At 41.8% G+C, this 18,380-nt stretch overlaps 1 protein-coding gene across 1 annotated transcript in view; it reads left to right on the top strand.

Annotated features, from left to right (window-relative positions):
- The first annotated feature begins 2,151 nt into the window (after window positions 1–2,151).
- Window positions 2,152–18,380, top strand: part of COBL (cordon-bleu WH2 repeat protein) — a 241,349-nt gene continuing 225,120 nt past the window's right edge. Inside the window, exons 1-2 of the mRNA XM_075271170.1 lie at window positions 2,152–2,296; window positions 4,187–4,335. Coding sequence (XP_075127271.1) covers window positions 4,307–4,335 — 29 coding nt within the window. The 5' untranslated portion in view covers window positions 2,152–2,296; window positions 4,187–4,306. The remainder of the gene's footprint in view (window positions 2,297–4,186; window positions 4,336–18,380) is intronic.

Genomic DNA, 18,380 nt, shown 5'->3' with positions numbered 1-18,380 from the left:
GATCCTGGATGAAGGTATTTTGGACCATTCCTCTTTACAAAACAATTCAAGTTCAGTTAAGTTTGATGGTTGCCGAGCATGGACAGCCCGCTCTCAAATGATCTGCAAACAAAGATTGTTCAACATAGTTGTTCAGGGGAAGGATACAAAAAGTTGTCTCAGAGATTTAACCTGTCAGTTTCCACTGTGAGGAACATAGTAAGGAAATGGAAGACCACAGGGACAGTTCTTGTTAAGCCCAGAAGTGGCAGGCCAAGAAAAATATCAGAAAGGCAGAGAAGAAGAATGGTGAGAACAGTCAAGGACAATCCACAGACCACCTCCAAAGAGCTGCAGCATCATCTTGCTGCAGATGGTGTCACTGTGCAGAGGTCAACAATACAGCGCACTTTGCACAAGGAGAAGCTGTATGGGAGCGTGATGAGAAAGAAGCCGTTTCTGCAAGCACGCCACAAACAGAGTCGCCTGAGGTATGCAAAAGCACATTTGGACAAGCCAGCTTCATTTTGGAAGAAGGTCCTGTGGACTGATGAAAAAAGATTGAGTTGTTTGGTCATACAAAAAGGTGTTATGCATGGCGTCCAAAAAAAACCCCAGCATTCCAAGAAAAACACTTGCTACCCACTGTAAAATTTGGTGGAGGTTCCATCATGCTTTGGGGCTGTGTGGCCAATGCCAGCATCGGGAATCTTGTTAAAGTTGAGGGTCGCATGGATTCCACTCAGTATCAGCAGATTCTTGAGAATAATGTTCAAGAATCAGTGACGAAGTTGAAGTTACGCCGGGGATGGATATTTCAGCAAGACAATGATCCAAAACACCGCTCCAAATCGACTCAGGCATTCATGCAGAGGAACAATTACAATGTTCTGGAATGGCCATCCCAGTCCCCAGACCTGAATATCATTGAACATCTGTGGGACGATTTGAAGCGGGCTGTCCATGCTCGGCGACCATCTAACTTAACTGAACTTGAATTGTTTTGTAAAGAGGAATGATCCAAAATCCCTTCATCCAGGATCCAGGAACTGATTAAAAGCTACAGGAAGCGACTAGAGGCAAAAGGAGGATCTACTAAATATTAATGTCACTTTTCTGTTGAGGTGCCCATACTTTTGCACCGGTCAAATTTTGGTTTAATGCATATTACACATTTTCTGTTAGTACAATAAACCTCATTTCAATCCTGAAATATTACTGTGTCCATCAGTTATTAGATATATCAAACTGAAATGGCTGCTGCAAACACCAAAATATTTAAAACTAAAAATGATTAAGATTAAAAGGGGTGCCCAAACTTTTTCATAGGATTGTACAGTCATGGTCTACATATACAGTCACAGTGTACATATACAGTCACGGTGTACATATACATTCACAGTGTACATATACATTCACAGTGTACATATACAGTCAAGGTCTACATATACATTCACAGTGTACATACACAGTCACGGTGTACATACACAGTCAGGATGTACATATACAGTCACAGTGTACATATACAGTCAAGGTCTACATATACATTCACAGTGTACATATACATTCACAGTGTACATATACAGTCAAGGTCTACATATACATTCACAGTGTACATACACAGTCACGGTGTACATACACAGTCAGGATGTACATATACAGTCACAGTGTACATATACAGTCATAGTGTACATATACATTCACGGTGTACATATATAGCCACAGTGTACATATACAGTCACGATGTACATTTACAGTCACAGTGTACATATACAGTCAAGGTCTACATATACATTCACAGTGTACATACACAGTCTCAGTGTACATATACAGTCAGTGTACGTATACAGTCACAGTGTACATATACAGTCAGGGTGTACATATACAGTCAGTGAGGTGGCACCTTGCTGGACTATCCTGGTGTGGAGAAAGAAGAGCAGCGCTCAGAAAGTTAGCGCGTACATAGCGAGCGCTAGAAGTCTCCCTGTGTGATACGGCACCTCAGTACTAAGCCAGTATAGACAACCCTCCCCATCTGACTGACACCCTGCCGGAGGGTAGCACACTCACAGCCAGCAGCCTAAGAGGGGAGGGCTCGGCAAAGTAAGCTGCTCTTACACAGGGCTGGCAGCTGCTGCCAAGGGGCGGGGGAAGGGATACAGTCTCTGGAGATTACAGGGAGACAACAGTACGAGGAGGGAGGGGGAGGCCGGGCTGATAACAACACCCGAGCGGTGACAGCTAAGCTGAGGGGATTTCTAAGTACCGGGACCCGCCACTTAACCCTTTACACCCGGGCTACTGCTGCAGTCGCCAGGTAAGTTGCACCCACATGAGACTGTAGCGGGCAGAGCGCAGGGAGCGCCACCTGTTACTGGCTGTGCCCCCTCCGTGTGTGTGTTGTGCTGGGTGTCCTGTTACCATGTGCTTGTGTTGTCTCTGGCAGGGTTGCTGGGGGCAGGTACTGTACATGTGTACACTGTCAGGATAATACATAGTATTTATAGTGTCACTATGACTCTTATATTGTCACTATGTCTCTTGTCTCTTATATTGTCACTATGTGAGGTTCCCCTCTATTCTATAATGGGGGGGGGTACTTTCTAATGTAGTTTTGTGACTGACGCAAATGATGTTTCGGGATAGTGCAGGTAAAGTGGTCACAACCTTCTACGACTACATGTGTGACTGATTCATGAGAGTCTCCCAGCCCTGGGACAGATATCGCTGCCACCTTGACATTGTTCCCCATTACGTGGTAATTATATTAGGAATTATTATTAATAATAAAAGAATTCACTACATGTAGTATTTGTGATGCGCTTTAATACTCCGCAGTTCCTACATTTTAGCAGGCATCCTACACTTTTTATGCTGCTTTCTATAGGTTTGTTTTTCCTCATTAAACTTTAATGGTGGATAAACATAATAGATCACATCAGCGCCGACTTCTATTGTTCTGCCTTGGTTATAGGAGCAGAATAACAAGTGACAGATGTGTACAATGACGGGCACCAACTGTGCCCAAAAGATCCCATTATCTGTAATAGGGTCCGTTGGGCTTCTGTTCTGGTGTGCAGCATACAAGACGTCTTCATCCTCAATTTTTGACGGATTCTGCATCAGAGGTTCATAATGGAGCCTCTGAAACAGATGTGAACTTAGTCTAAGCAGTGCAACAAATACACACAAAAATTTGGTTTGGCTAATGCGGCCTTTCCGCAGATGCAGCAAACAAATCATTTGCATACGGATTAAAAGTTGATTTCCTCAGAAGCAAGAGAGAACTTCAACACAAAGGTATATTCACTGTGCCACAAACAGCTCCTACAAAAGTATATAAGGGATTTAAACTATATTCACGTGACATTCATTCAGTATTCATTTCAATCCAAGTGAATGGGGTCTATATACATGACCATTATTTTGATATTCTATTGTAGCAGACCATTGAAATATAGGTCATGTCTCGTTTTTAAACGTTTTCAAAGGTCCTTCAATACACTTAAATGTATAGGGGATCCGCTAAAACATGTTCCCCTCGGCTGCAAGATGGTCGTGAAAAATTGAGTTTTTCATGGCCGTTTTGCACCTGGGTTGTGTGATTGTAGCCTTAGAAGCTATTTTGATGGCAGTAGAGAAATCATATACTTAAAGAAAGTGACCTCTGTATAAACAGATTTATATAGTTGATTATGATTTTTTCGTGACAAAATCCACATAATAACCATCAACATTGCAGCCCACGACATGGACCTTTTGGATCCTCCGGAGAGAGAGCCAGCCTGTTTCTACTCTAGCTAACGGATGGACCCCCCTCCACCAATATGAAATGCTAAATACCTTAGGGTATTAAAATATGTATTTTTGATTTTTTTTTTCCACATTACTGCATATTAGGAAGTCTCTTGACTGTGCTGTCTTGGTATGTCTGTTTTCCTGAGCCAGATAAGGAATCACATGGTGTTGTGCCACACTTGAGTATCGCATGTGTTTCTTTATTTTGGGTAAAGCGTGTGATGTGTGATATTCAGAATAACTGGTCATGGCATTCTGAGTTTAGAGCAGGAGGTAATGTAGCGTGCCAAATTGGCTATTTTAACTTGGACAAAGATTATATAACTGAATGTGACTTTGTTTGCTGGAAGATGAAACACTTGTCAGAGTAACAATCCTCACAGCCTTCTTTATACTTCATCATTTTCAGCTCAGGGATGTCCCGTAGTATCAGGTAACAAAACACAGCGGCTGGGAAGGATTACTATGGTCATTGTATGCACCTCGATTTGAATGAGGATTTTATAAGAAAATTTTACAAGCCGTCACCATGGAAATGTCAGACAAGCAACCCATTAGGTGAGTAAAACATCGATGTGTTCATGGCAATGAATTGCATGTGACCTACAATTGTGAACTGCGCTTAGGTTTACAGAACTGTAATATAATACTAAAAAACTATTTTTACAGTGCATTTCCAGCTTATATTGGAGGATCTACCAACATATATCTTTGATCAAAGTCTTCAACATATCCCTCTGTAAAAATATATACTACCTGACATGATGTTTTACAGTCACTGCAAATTACATCCACAAATTGCAGAAAAATATGTGCAGTGGGAACGCTGCAATTTCCAAAACCGATGCATGTCAATTATACCTATGGAAACGCTGGTGGTTTCCCTGTAGCTATAATGGAAGCAGAAAGTCCGCAGAGGTTTGCTCTTTCTGTGAAAAGCACCGCGAGAAAAAACATGCTGTATTTTTATATTGTGACACCAGCATTATTGGTACTGTACCTGAAGTCTTACAAAAGAGTTTTTACTATAACTCAATAAAACCTCTTAAGGCTACGGTCCCATGTAAAGAATAGCATCTAAAAAAAACGCTATGGAAAAAACACAGAGTAAACATTTTGCTTTTTTTTTTGCTGCATTTTCTCTGTTTATTCCTTGCCTATTCAATTTATAGGGAAATTGTTTGTGATTTTACAGTCCCTCCCACACTCCAAAGGCATACTTATAGGAAATGTAGATTGTTAGCCCTGTATGGGGCAGTGACTGACAATGTCTGTAAAGCGTTGTGGAATATGATGACGATGTACTGTACGAGTAATCTCATTCAATTTGCAGGTCCTTTAAAAAGTAGCATTTTTTTCTGCTACATTTGTCCAGCAGCAAAAAATGCAGCATGTCCACAAATATAAAGAAAAAAGTTCAGCTCACCCACATGATGCTTGATTCCATCGGCTTTGTAATAAACATTAGTTCGGGGTGCATGGCAAACACTCTATTCCGTGAGTGTCTGTATCCAAGTTCCAATGAAAAAAATGTCCACAAAGTTGGGTTACTTAACCTAAGGCTGAGGCCACATAGTGTGGAAAAGCTTTGTTTTTTTAATGCAGATTTTGTAGTAGTAGATTTAAGGGAGAAGTACACTGTCTACCAAGTATTTGGACACCCATGCAAATGAAGATATCTGCGGTCGTGATGTACGTCACGCCTTCCCCCGTTAAATAGGAAACAGCATTGGCATCAGTTGCATGCAAGATGCCACAAAGTGCAGAGTTGTCCGATTTCGAGAAATTGTCGGTTACCACAGAAATGGTCGATCCTTAATGGACATAGCAAGCGAACTGAATTACCCAAAATCGACAGTGGCCTATGTGATTACAAAGTGGAAGGTGAACGGTGATTGTCGGAATGTGTCCCGAGTTGGGAGATAGAGACCCAGTGCTGGCCAGACGAAACCAGACGAAACTGGACGAGTGCTGGCCAGAGAAACCGCACCCAACCGATGGCTCACATACACCAGGAGTTTCAACAGGCATCCGGGAGTATTGTGTCAATCAATACCATCCATAAGGACGCATCTGCTGGGTTCTACCAACTATTGAATAGGAATAAATGCTGTTTTTCTATTCTACCACAGGTGTCCAAATACTTATTGGTAGACAGTGTATGGGTGCATTCACACTGAGTAAACGCTAGCTTATTTTGTAGAGTAAAAAGTTTGTAAATTTTGCTATCCCATTGACTTCAATGACATTTTACAGGCGTATTTTTACAGGCGTATTTTTTACAGGCGTATTTTTACACTTGTAAAAAAATATAATTGAAGTCAATGGGATAGCAAAATTTACAAGTGTAATTTTACTCTACAAAATAAGCTAGCGTTTACTCAGTGTGAATGCACCCTATGAGTGTACTTTCATTTGTGGGGTGGATGTTGGGTGATGTAAAAGGACCTTTGTACTGACTTATAATAGCCTTAACCAGTATATAAAAAATACCAAAAAATTCACCAGACACCACGTTACAAAACAATAAAAAATAAAATAAAATGGCATGGAAGGTCAAAAGTATCATAGTCCTGGAAAGTCTCTTTAAAGTGAGTCTGTCACCAGGGCAGATAAGTCAGGCCTGAATGTAATGCCTTTTTCCCCATGAAAATTTGTGACCCCATTTTTAAGACAAATCAGGCTTCATCAGGAAAGAATATGTGTGAATTGTATGAACATACATCAGGGTTCACCTATGCTTAGACTTAGGGAAAAGACACCAGAACTGACGAACTGACTCCCCAGATGCATCATAATAGGACTTACGCGCACTACACATTGAAATCAATGGGAGGCTTTATAATCCATTGATTTCAATGTGTAGCGCGCATAACCCGGCACCCATTGAAGTCAATGGGATCTGTTTTTAAGCGCCTCACTCTGACACGTGTTTACGTGTCTAAATGAGCAGCGCTTTACTCCGTGGGAACGGGGCCTTAATAGTGATTATTTAGGTCGTGCCCCTTTTAAAGTATGAGTATGTTTTGGATGAACCTCTGAGCGCGAAACTGCTATTATACTTGGAGTCTGAATAGTATAATATAAGAGTATAATAAGCAGAGGCCCAGTGGCACTGAACAAACATAAAAAAAGTTACTCACCTTTCCTAGGCTCCGGCTCTCAGGAGAAGTGAGCAAAACTGTTTTTTATGTTCGCTCACCTCCCCTGGCCTCTGCTTAATATACGCTGAGGCCTGAAGAGACCTCAAAGTACAGTAATAGCAATTTTAGTTTGGATGTGTTTGGTCCAAATGAAACTGCACTTAGAACCTCGCAAATGCTGTAATAACCCTAACGAATTAACCAATGTGAACAGAATCACATTGGTTATCTGGGTTAATGGTTGGCTTTGTTTACTTTTTGTTTAATAGCACAATAGGAGCCTAGTAAGAAATTTGCATGGGATCCGGTGTACCCCTTGCACTCCGCATAGCTTACAAATTAAATTCTGGGAGACTTATTTTCACAACACAACTTGATAAATTCCTTAGCCTGTGTAGTTTTCAAAATGTGCTTACTTTCTGGGGGATTCCATTTTGCTGGTACCTAAGAGGCTTTGCAAACATGACATAGCATTCAAAAAGCAGACCATCTAAAAGTTTAACCGCACTCCTTCACTTCTCCACCTGCCATGTGCCCAAACAGCAGTTAAAGCCCACATACACTCACCGGCCACTTTATTAGGTACACCATGCTAGTAACGGGTTGGACCCCCTTTTGCCTTCAGAACTGCCTCAATTCTTCGTGGCATAGATTCAACAAGGTGCTGGAAGCATTCCTCAGAGATTTTGGTCCATATTGACATGATGGCATCACACAGTTGCCGCAGATTTGTCGGCTGCACATCCATGATGCGAATCTCCCGTTCCACCACATCCCAAAGATGCTCTATTGGATTGAGATCTGGTGACTGTGGAGGCCATTGGAGTACAGTGAACTCATTGTTATGTTCAAGAAACCAGTCTGAGATGATTCCAGCTTTATGACATGGCGCATTATCCTGCTGAAAGTAGCCATCAGATGTTGGGTACATTGTGGTCATAAAGGGATGGACATGGTCAGCAACAATACTCAGGTAGGCTTTGGCGTTGCAACGATGCTCAATTGGTACCAAGGGGCCCAAAGAGTGCCAAGAAAATATTCCCCACACCATGACACCACCACCACCAGCCTGAACCGTTGATACAAGGCAGGATGGATCCATGCTTTCATGTTGTTGACGCCAAATTCTGACCCTACCATCCGAATGTCGCAGCAGAAATCGAGACTCATCAGACCAGGCAACGTTTTTCCAATCTTCAATTGTCCAATTTCGATGAGCTTGTGCAAATTGTAGCCTCAGTTTCCTGTTCTTAGCTGAAAGGAGTGGCACCCGGTGTGGTCTTCTGCTGCTGTAGACCATCTGCCTCAAAGTTCGACGTACTGTGCGTTCAGAGATGCTCTTCTGGCTACCTTGGTTGTAACAGGTGGCTATTTGAGTCACTGTTGCCTTTCTATCAGCTCGAACCAGTCTGGCCATTCTCCTCTGACCTCTGGCATCAACAACGCATTTCCGCCCACAGAACTGCCGCTCACTGGATGTTTTTTCTTTTTCGGACCATTCTCTGTAAACCCTAGAGATGGTTGTGCGTGAAAATCCCAGTAGATCAGCAGTTTCTGAAATACTCAGACCAGCCCTTCTGGCACCAACAACCATGCCACGTTCAAAGGCACTCAAATCACCTTTCTTCCCCATACTGATGCTCGGTTTGAACTGCAGGAGATTGTCTTGACCATGTCTACATGCCTAAATGCACTGAGTTGCCGCCATGTAATTGGCTGATTAGAAATTAAGTGTTAACGAGCAGTTGGACAGGTGTACCTAATAAAGTGGCCGGTGAGTGTATATTCCATTGTTGAATCTAGGATACTCCACTTAACAATGTCATATGTGGATATTAACTGCTGTTACATAGCAGGGCACAGAATGATAGGAACACTATTTGTTTTTCTGTAGCACAGATTTAGATAGTTTGGTCATTAGACGCCATGCCATCTTTGCAGATACCCTGAAATGCCAGTAAAATGGAATCCCCTAAGATGTTCCCCATTTTAGAAACTACATCTCAAGGAATTTATCCAGGAATGTAATGAGCATTTTTAGTCTTGCCCCCACCCCCAAGCCTTGCAAAAAAAAATTTCACCATCAGTTGCTCAAAGTGGACATTGTAAATTTTCCAGAAAGACGTCATACATACATACATACATACATACATACATACATCAACATTCTGAAATGGCATATCCTTTCTGTAAACTAACTTAATGAAATACTCAAGGGGTAAAAATAATTACTACACCACATTGATAACTATCTTGAGGGGGTTAACTTAATAATAGGTATCACTTCTTGGGGAATTCCTCTTAACTGGCACCTCTGGGACTTTGCAAAAGCAGCATGACTTGCAAAACTAGGCCTTCTAAATCTAGTATCCAAAAGCCAAAGAGCGCAGTGCTACTTCCCGTCTGAGTCCTGTTTTATGCCCAAATAGCAGTTTACACTCACATAAGTTTTTTTCATACCTGGAAAACCTGTTTAAGGCTAAGGCCCCATGGACCATAATCGCAACGCAGCGCTTTTCAGAGAAAGTTCACTGAGTTTTCCTCTGTGGACTTTCTCTTAACATTATATCTACGGGAAATCTGCCGGCGTTTTTGAAGATATAATTGACATGCTGCGATTTCTTCCGCAAAGTGGGCATGGGATTCGCATGAATACCATCCCCTTTGCTTGCACTGTAAAACGCCACGATTTTTCCCGCAGCGTCTATGCTGCGAGCAAATCGCAGTGTTTACATCCCATAGGGCCCCGGCCTAAGGCTCCACATAGTGGGCCACAGCCATAAATTGCTGAGAGAAAACCGCAGCAGAAACACATTTCAATTTTTCCTGCAGTGCTTTTCACAAAAAAAACAGACTTTTTCTCAGCAGACTTTCTACCACCAGCATTTCCATAGGTATAATTGACATGCTGTTATTTCCAAAAAATAAAACGGTTTCCGATACAGGTATTTTTTTGTGTTGTATTTCAATTTTCATTTTACACCATGTTTCTTTCTGGAAAGCATTTGGACCCCATTCTGAGGACAAAATGATCTCTACACCTTTTGATAAAAGTTTTGAGGAGTGCGGTTTCCAAAATAAAGTCAATTTAGGGGCAAATGCCCTTAAAAAGCATAATGGTGCTTCCCGTCTTTGTGCCTTTTTTTCAAAACATCAGTGTGTGCATCCAAATCCTTGGGTTTTTTGGTATTCAGTAGAAATTGCATAACGGATTGTGGGGTGAGCCCTTTAACCCCTTGTGAAAATTAAAAATAGAAGTTTAAATTTTCACAGGCCAAAGTTAATTACTGTAAGTCTATGAAACACCTGTGGGACAATGGTCTATATAACCCTTATAAATTCCTTGAGGGGCGTAGTTTACAAAATGAGGTCATTTTTTGTGTGTTATGTTGTACATCTGTTTTAGGAGTCTTCAAATGAGGCATGGCACCTAAAATCTATTTATAGCAAAATTTGCCCTCTAAAAGCAAATAAATCTCTTTTTGTTCCAGGTTTTGCCATTTATCTGTTTAGCAGTTTACAAGTACATCTGGCATATAGCCAAGCTCAGAAGAAATGATGTAATGAGCTGTGGAGTGCTTTTTTTCCTTTAACCATTTGTGAAAATGAGAAATTTGGGGCTAAAGCAACATTTTATTGGAAAAAAATAAAATGTTCTTTTTCACCTTGCAATGGTGGTAAATTCTGTGGAGTCAACAAATTCACTGTACCCCTTCATAAAGATTCTTGATACGACTTGGTTACCAAAATGGGTTCATTTGCTGGGGGTTTTCACTATGCTAGTACTTCAGGGGGTCTGGAAATGCAACATGGCACCTGAAACTAATTCAAGCGAAATCTGCCCTCTGAAAAGCTCACTGTTGCTTCTATCCTGCTTTACCATGTTTTGTGCCAGAAATTTAAATCCACAAGTGGGGCATTTCCATAGTTGGGTAAAATAGCTTGATAAATTTTTAGGCCATTTTCACAATGTAAAAATGAAAAATGTTCCATTTTCATAGTAAAATTCTGTGAAAGACCTCCAGCGTTAAAATACTGACTATATGCCCCTTGATAAATTCTATGAGCGATCTATTTTCCAAAATGGGGTCACTTTTAAAAATTGTCCTTTTAATCCCTATGCAAATGAGTAGAAAAGGGCTTTAGGGGTGTTGCTTTCCATCAATGGGCTTTACTATCTGCTTCTTAGCTCTGCCCCACTAGTTGACTGACATCTCCTCAGCCTCAGCACACAGTACTATCTATACTATGCATGTCTGATGATGACACACCGTCCACATCTGAAGCCAGCTTCCTTCACTTCCGCGTGCAGTGTGCCCCAGAAAACCATTTTACCTAACTTCTAACATGCTTATGTAATTGGTGCAGTTTTGAAAATGGGGTGATTTACAGATTTAGGGTTTTTGGCAAGGATTTTGGCGCTGAATCCCTGTCAGAATCCACGTGGAAAAAAAGTCTCTCCATAGAGTTCTATGGGTTCTGCTAGCTTTTTTTCCCCGCTAGCGGAAAAAAAGCTTCCTTCAGGCAGATTCCACCTGTGGATTCAACCAACACAGTCAATGGAAGGTGGAAAATCTACGTGGAATTGGCAAAAACCACGTGGAAAAACGCTAGCGTTTTTTTTCAAGGTCCATACACTGTGCTGGAGGAAAAAAACATTTCCTAATTCCTGAAGCGGATTTTTTCCTTGCCAAAATCCTAGCCAAAAAACTCTGTGTGAATGGACCATAAGGGTCCATTCACACGGATGAAAATGGTGAGGAATTTTGTCCATTGAAGTCAATGGGAGGCTTTTTTTTCAGCGCTGAAATTCCACACCAAATTCCTCACCTTTTTCTTCCCTGTGAATGGACCCTTAGGGTAAGTTCAGACGGGGTTTCTTGGACCGGAACTTGAGGTGGAGTCCAATAAAAGGGTAGCTGCAACCGAATGCCGGTGCACACCGGCATCCAGTCGCACACTCCGCTACGGATTTCGCCCAATGTATGGCAAGGCAAAACGGCCTGAAGAATGAGCATCTCGCTTCTTTTCCCAGGAGCTGGAACAAGCCGACTCCCGGAAAAAAAACCTGACCGTCTCCCATTGATTGAGCGAATACGACCTCAAAACCCTGACCAAAAAACCCCGTGTGAACTTAGCCTTAGGGTCCATTCACATGGAGGAAAATGGTGAGGAATTTGAATACACCCTTATAGTACAGAGGTTTTTCAAGGCCCTTTAGAACTGAATTAGTTCCTTGAAAAATGTGTTTTGGAAATGTTCTTGAAAATGTGGTAAATCGCTGATTGACTTGTAAGCCTTTTTATCTCTGGAACAAGATATTATATTAAAGGATGTGTAAAGTTAAATCAGAGATATGGTAAATTAGATTAACTTATTCGGGTGATATGACTTTCTATGTGAAAAGCAGTCCTGGACACCCCCCTTCCCCAGATGAAGTTTAGGTGAAATGTGTGTCGGGGTGTGTCCTCTCTTTCCCTTTTCCAGCAATGTTGGCAGTCCTTTTACTTTGTGGTTGTACTCTGCAATATTAGATCATTTGATTATTTGTATAGAGGTGACTGTATTTGTTTAATAACTATTGTGTACGTATTTACCTGGGCATTTCTGGAGGAAGGTTGTTTTTGCTTTTTCCTGTGCTCTTTTCCATCTGTACGATGTGTTTTTATCTTTTTGCATGAATATATATTTTAATAGCTTTATTACTTTGATGCTTATTCTATATATACATTGTTGTCATTCCAGCACATACTCTTTATATTGGTGATTTGCCCAATTGTTTGATATAGTGGTGACTTAAAGGAAAGACACAGCCAAGACTATTCCTATGGTAAGGATAAATCAGCTGGGTATAGTTCTAGCACTCTTCTTGGCACCCTAATGTGGTATAATTACCTCACACAGTGAATCCCTATAAAAGTGGTCCTTATTAACAGTAACACCTAACCCCTATACGTCAGGGAACAGGCCTATAGTATATGTCAGATATTGGGTAGGCGATAGCACTGTGGTATCTTGGTGGGAAGGGACTCTGTATGCTACATATTATGACGTGTTACTGCCCACTTGGCTAGAATACCATAATTTGCATGAAGACTGGCAAGACTTATATCTTTGGAATGGCTCAATGATTTGGACAAACAAAATCCCCAAATTCTTAGGTAGAGTTCACACTTACCGTTGGTGTCCACTCAGAAAGTGTCCATTTAAAAAAAAACAAAAAACCGGACACCTATCATAATGGACACAAACGGACAGTAAACCTAGACCTCAATGTTAAAAAAAAAGACACTTACTGGCCGTTTTTTCAATTGTACAGACAAGTCCTGCATGTAGGATTTTGTTCACTTGAAAAAATGGACATGGTTGTAAACAGACACTAAAAGACACAAATGGGCACTAAAAGGACACAAGATAGGGGGCGTTCACACTATAGTTGGTGTCTGCTCAGCAGTGTCTGTGGCTGTTGTCCGTGGAAGATTTTAGCAACAGACACTAGCTGGCCCATTTGCAATTTCCATTCATTTCAATGGGATTTTATTTTGTGTCCTTTAGTGTCCGTTTACAACCATGTCCGTTTTTTCAAGCAGACAAAAAAATCCTACATGCAGGACTTTTCTGCCCGGTTGAAAAAATGAACAGTAAGTGTCCGTTTTTTTTTTTTTTTTTTTTTTTTTTTAACATTGAGGTCTATGGGCAATGGACATATAACGGATAGTAACTGAAAGCTATCGGTTACTGTCTGTTTTTATGTCCTTTATGATAGGTGCCCGTTTTTAGTTTTTTTTTTTAAAACAGACACCTTCTGAGTGGACACCAACGGTAGTGTGAACCCTACCATACAGTTACAGTGCTTATCAGGCGAGGTATGTCTTTGAATTTTCAGACCAGGTGACAGGTCCTCTTTAGTATATAATCCTTAAAGGGAGTTTATCATTGGAGAAACATGTTTTTAACTGCAGCTACGTTGGAATAGCCTTTATAGCATTTTTAGAGTTTTATTCGCAATACACTCGTGTAAGAAACAAAAGAGTAATGATAAAAGGTTATTGCAATGGATTTAGAAAACTGATGTCACAGTAATAAATACTATTTCTCTCAGATGAATTGTAGGTGTGATATGATCATTGTACAGATATGTAACTAATTTTAACAGGCTACGTCATATACTATGGTGATTAAGCAATCAAATTGCTCTTTGCTATTGATTGTGTGACTATATTACCTTGGTGAGGTGACAGATAAGGTGCCATTTAGCCTTGGAATGTGCTACTTTTTTCCTTCTTCAAAGATATTTAAAAAAGACATATTGCAACAATAAATAAAATGTTACAACTGTGGGGACTAATCACACACTAATCTTATGAAGGTCCATTGCTCTCATACATCATAGGATGAGAGCAGCGACATTAGCGATATTAGAGTGACGGACATAGATGGAGCCCTTTCCGTCTGCATCCGTTCCCATTGACTCTGAGGTAAAAAATATTACAGATACTTTCTTCCGTCATCTTTGTTTACTTTTGCAACAGAAGAAAAAGACCTCCATGCATAAATTTTTCTTCCATCTAAAAAGTACAAATCATGACGGAAGAAAGGTTCCATCATGTTTTTTACATGAATAAATGGACACCAAATGGAGGGGACTCCATTTGCATCAATAACGGACATTGATAATAGCCAACTTTATAGTTTTTTTAAGGTTCTGTCTAAAGCGGTATACAGATTGCACACAGTTGGCATCAGTTTGCCAGATCTTTACTTTGTACGATAACATTTTTGGAATTTTTTTTCTTTATTAATATTTTTTTAAATTTATATGGCACAAACATAGCACTTTACAAATCATAGGGTTTGTATACAGAAAAATCAGACATTACAGTGTAATAAATTAAGCATCAATTCAGACAATAAGTGTAAAGTCCCTGCTCACACAAACTTATGGTGTTGAGATAAAAGGGGTGAAGATGTAGGAAGGAACAGCGCTGTAGAGGCCGGAGGCATCGGTGTAGTGTTTGAGCTGAAAGTTGATCCTGGCTGCTCCGTTTAGGATAAATTGCAGAGCGGAAGAGTTTAGTAAGTGTGAGGGTTAGTTCACAAGTTGAAAACTTGTGGAAGGAGCTCACGATTAAAGTCCACATGAGACACCCAAAGAACCTAGATAACTTGAAGATCTGCATGGAGGAGTGGGCCAAGATAACTCCAGAGACCTGTGCCGGCCTGATCAGGTCTTATAAAAGACAATTATTAGCTGTAATTGCAAACAAGGGTTATTCCACAAAATATTAAACCTAGGGGTTGAATAATAATTGACCCACACTTTTATGTTTAAAATGTATTAAAATTTAACTGAGCAACATAACTTTTTGGTTTGTAAGATTTATGCATCTGTTAATAAATCCTGCTCTTGTTTGAAGGCTCTAACTTATTTGCATCTTATCAAACCTGCTAAATCTGCAGGGGGTTGAATACTACTTGTAGGCACTGTATATCCACTAGAAGTAACAGAATGAATGACAGCAAGCAGAGATCTAGAAAACCGTGAGGAATTGATACAGAAAGTATATTGGAAAATTGTATATCTTTTTATTGTACATTTGTTTGTCAATATTGGTCTGAAAGTGGCCAACCCCTTTAACCCCTTCCCGCCGATGGCATTTTTTGATTTTCGTTTTTCGTTTTTGACTCCCCTCCTTCTAAACCCCATAACTTTTTTATTTCTCCGCTCCCAGAGTCATATGAGGTCTTAATTTTTGCGGGACAATTTTTTCTTCATGATGCCACCATTAATTATTCTATATAATGTACTGGAAAGCAGGAAAAAAATTCAGAATGGGGTGGATTTGAAGAAAAAATGCATTTCTGCGACTTTCTTACGGGCTTTGGTTTTACGGCGTTCACTGTGCAGCCAAAATGACATGTCCCCTATATTCTGTGTTTCGGTACGGTTCCAGGGATACCAAATTTATATGGTTTTATTTACATTTTGACCCCTAAAAAAAATTCCAAAACGGTGTTAAAAATTTTTTTTTCTAAAAGTCGCCATATTCCGACGGCCGTAACTTTTTTATACATAGGTGTACGGGGATGCATAGGGCGTTTTTTTTTGCGGGGCCGGGTGTACTTTTTAGTTCTACCATTTTCGGGAAATGTTATTGCTTTGATCACTTTTTATTCAAATTTTTATCAGAATTAAAACAGTGAAAAAACGGCGGTTTGGCACTTTTGACTATTTTTCCTGCTACGGCGTTTACCGAACAGGAAAAATATTTGTATAGATTTGTAGAGCGGGCGATTTTGGACGCGGGGATACCTAACATGTATATGTTTCACAGTTTTTAACTACTTTTATATCTGTTCTAGGGAAAGGGGGGTGATTTGAACTTTTAGGGTGCATGCACACTACGTAACGCCGGGCGTGTATGAGAGCCGTACACGCCGGCGTTACAGCAGGGCTGCCGAACACTTCCCATTCACTTCAATGGGAGCGCTCGTAACAGCGGCGTTTACGAGCACTCCCATTGAAGTGAATGGGAAGTGTTCGGCAGCCCTGCTGTAACGCCGGCGTGTACGGCTCTCATACACGCCCGGCGTTACGTAGTGTGCATGCACCCTTAATACTTTTTATATTTTTTTATATTTTTTTTTACTTTTTTTTTTATTTTTTTTTTGCATTTATTAGACCCCCTAGGGGTGTTGAACCCCAGGGGGCCTGATCACTAATGCAATGCATTACAATGCTAATGCATTGCAATGCATTGCAAAAAAGCATCATCTCTTTTGCAGGCTGTATACACCAGCCTGCAAAAGAGAGAATTTGCAGACCGGTTGGGAGCCTTTAACAAGGCTCCCGGCTGTCATGGCAACGGGGGGTCGGCCCTGGATCATGCTCCAGGAGCCGGCGATCCCTGCCAAAATGGCGGCGCCCATGCGCCGCCGGGAAAATGGCACCTCCGGCGCCTTTGACAGCAGCGCCGGAGGGGTTAATGCCTCCGATCGGTCCGGGGACCGATCGGAGGCATTAGAGCCGGTTGTCTACTGCTTGAAGCAGTAGACACCCGGCGGCTATGACGGCCGCCCGGCTCCCGGGCGGTCGCCATAGTTACAGACCCGACACGCGCCGTACTATTACGGCGCATGTCGGGAAGGGGTTAAGTTTTATATATAGAGAAAAAAATGTTGGAGAAGACAAAAGAGAACAAAAATTAGCACTGAACCCTGAGGAGCTAGAAATGATACACCAAGAGGCGCAGTCAGAAAAATTGGAATAGAATGACAAGAGAGCAGTGTCCTTCAGGCCAGTGTAAGGAAGAGTTGGGTGTATATGGTGTCAGATACTGCAGAGAGATCCAGAAGAATGAGTAGACAGTAGATAACATTAGATGTATTGAGAAAATAATTAAAAAATTTTTTCATGGGCAGTTTCTGCAGAGTGCATAAACCAAATCATAAGGCATTGAAAAGAGAGATATCTGGGGGCGTGGCCTAGGACCACATGGAGTAGAGATGTGTGTCGCTTCTGCTCCTGCCCTGCATGCCTGTTTCTGCTGCATATACACTGCCTGTAGCCCCAAATAGGGAAGAAGATGCTGCCTGGAGCTGTTCCACGGGCCCCTGCCTCCTCTACTGCCTCCACCCAGCCCGGCATAGCCTCCTACCTGGTCCCGGGGACCACTGCTACCCACTCCTCAGTTAGACGGTGGCCATCTTTGCAGGCCACATCGGCCCCTCCGGCTCCACTCTCCTCCTCCGTGCTGCCTTTTCGTGCGCACACCGCTGCCACCACTTTCGGAACTCCTGACCTGTCTTCTGAGAGCCAACAGGACTGTACTTCCCCCCTCCCTCTGGATGTCATGGCTGTGAATTCTGTTGCACCTCTCCCAGCACCTGGAGACTCCACTGCAGGTCTCCCTCCTCCATTATCCTCCTCCCAGATTACCCATATCCAACAGAGGGCTGCTACCTTCCCTGCACATTCCTGTTGGCGCTACCCCTTCAATGTCATTGTATGCGGAGATGTCCCCACGCTCACCCCAGCCTGATTTACAGCTTTCAATTTTGGATAAGACTGACCCGGTGTGCCCCCCCCCCCCCCACACCTGAATGGCTGCAATTCCTTACTTGCTCTCTGGTGTCGGAGGTTACTGAGGCCTGCCGTAGTGAAATTCGCACAGAAATTAGGGCTGAGATCTCTGCCCTGTGACAAGATATCCGTCACATTGCCTCCGGGGTTGATACGCTTGAGGATGACCACGATCATACCCGAGTTTATATTACCCAGCTGCAGGACTCTGCTTTGTCTCAGCATCACCTGTTCCTTGACCTCCTGCATCATGTGGAAGATCTGGACAATAGGGGGTGGCGAAATAACATAGGGGTTAAGGGGCTCCCTGAGGCCTCCCAGGGTAGAAAACCTCCACTCTGCCTTAGAGTCAATCTTCAATACTATTCTTCAGGAAC

Source organism: Leptodactylus fuscus, chromosome 4 (genome assembly GCF_031893055.1).
Source record: "Leptodactylus fuscus isolate aLepFus1 chromosome 4, aLepFus1.hap2, whole genome shotgun sequence".
In the NCBI taxonomy this organism is placed as follows: domain Eukaryota; kingdom Metazoa; phylum Chordata; class Amphibia; order Anura; family Leptodactylidae; genus Leptodactylus; species Leptodactylus fuscus.
This window is presented reverse-complemented; position numbering and strand designations above follow the sequence as displayed.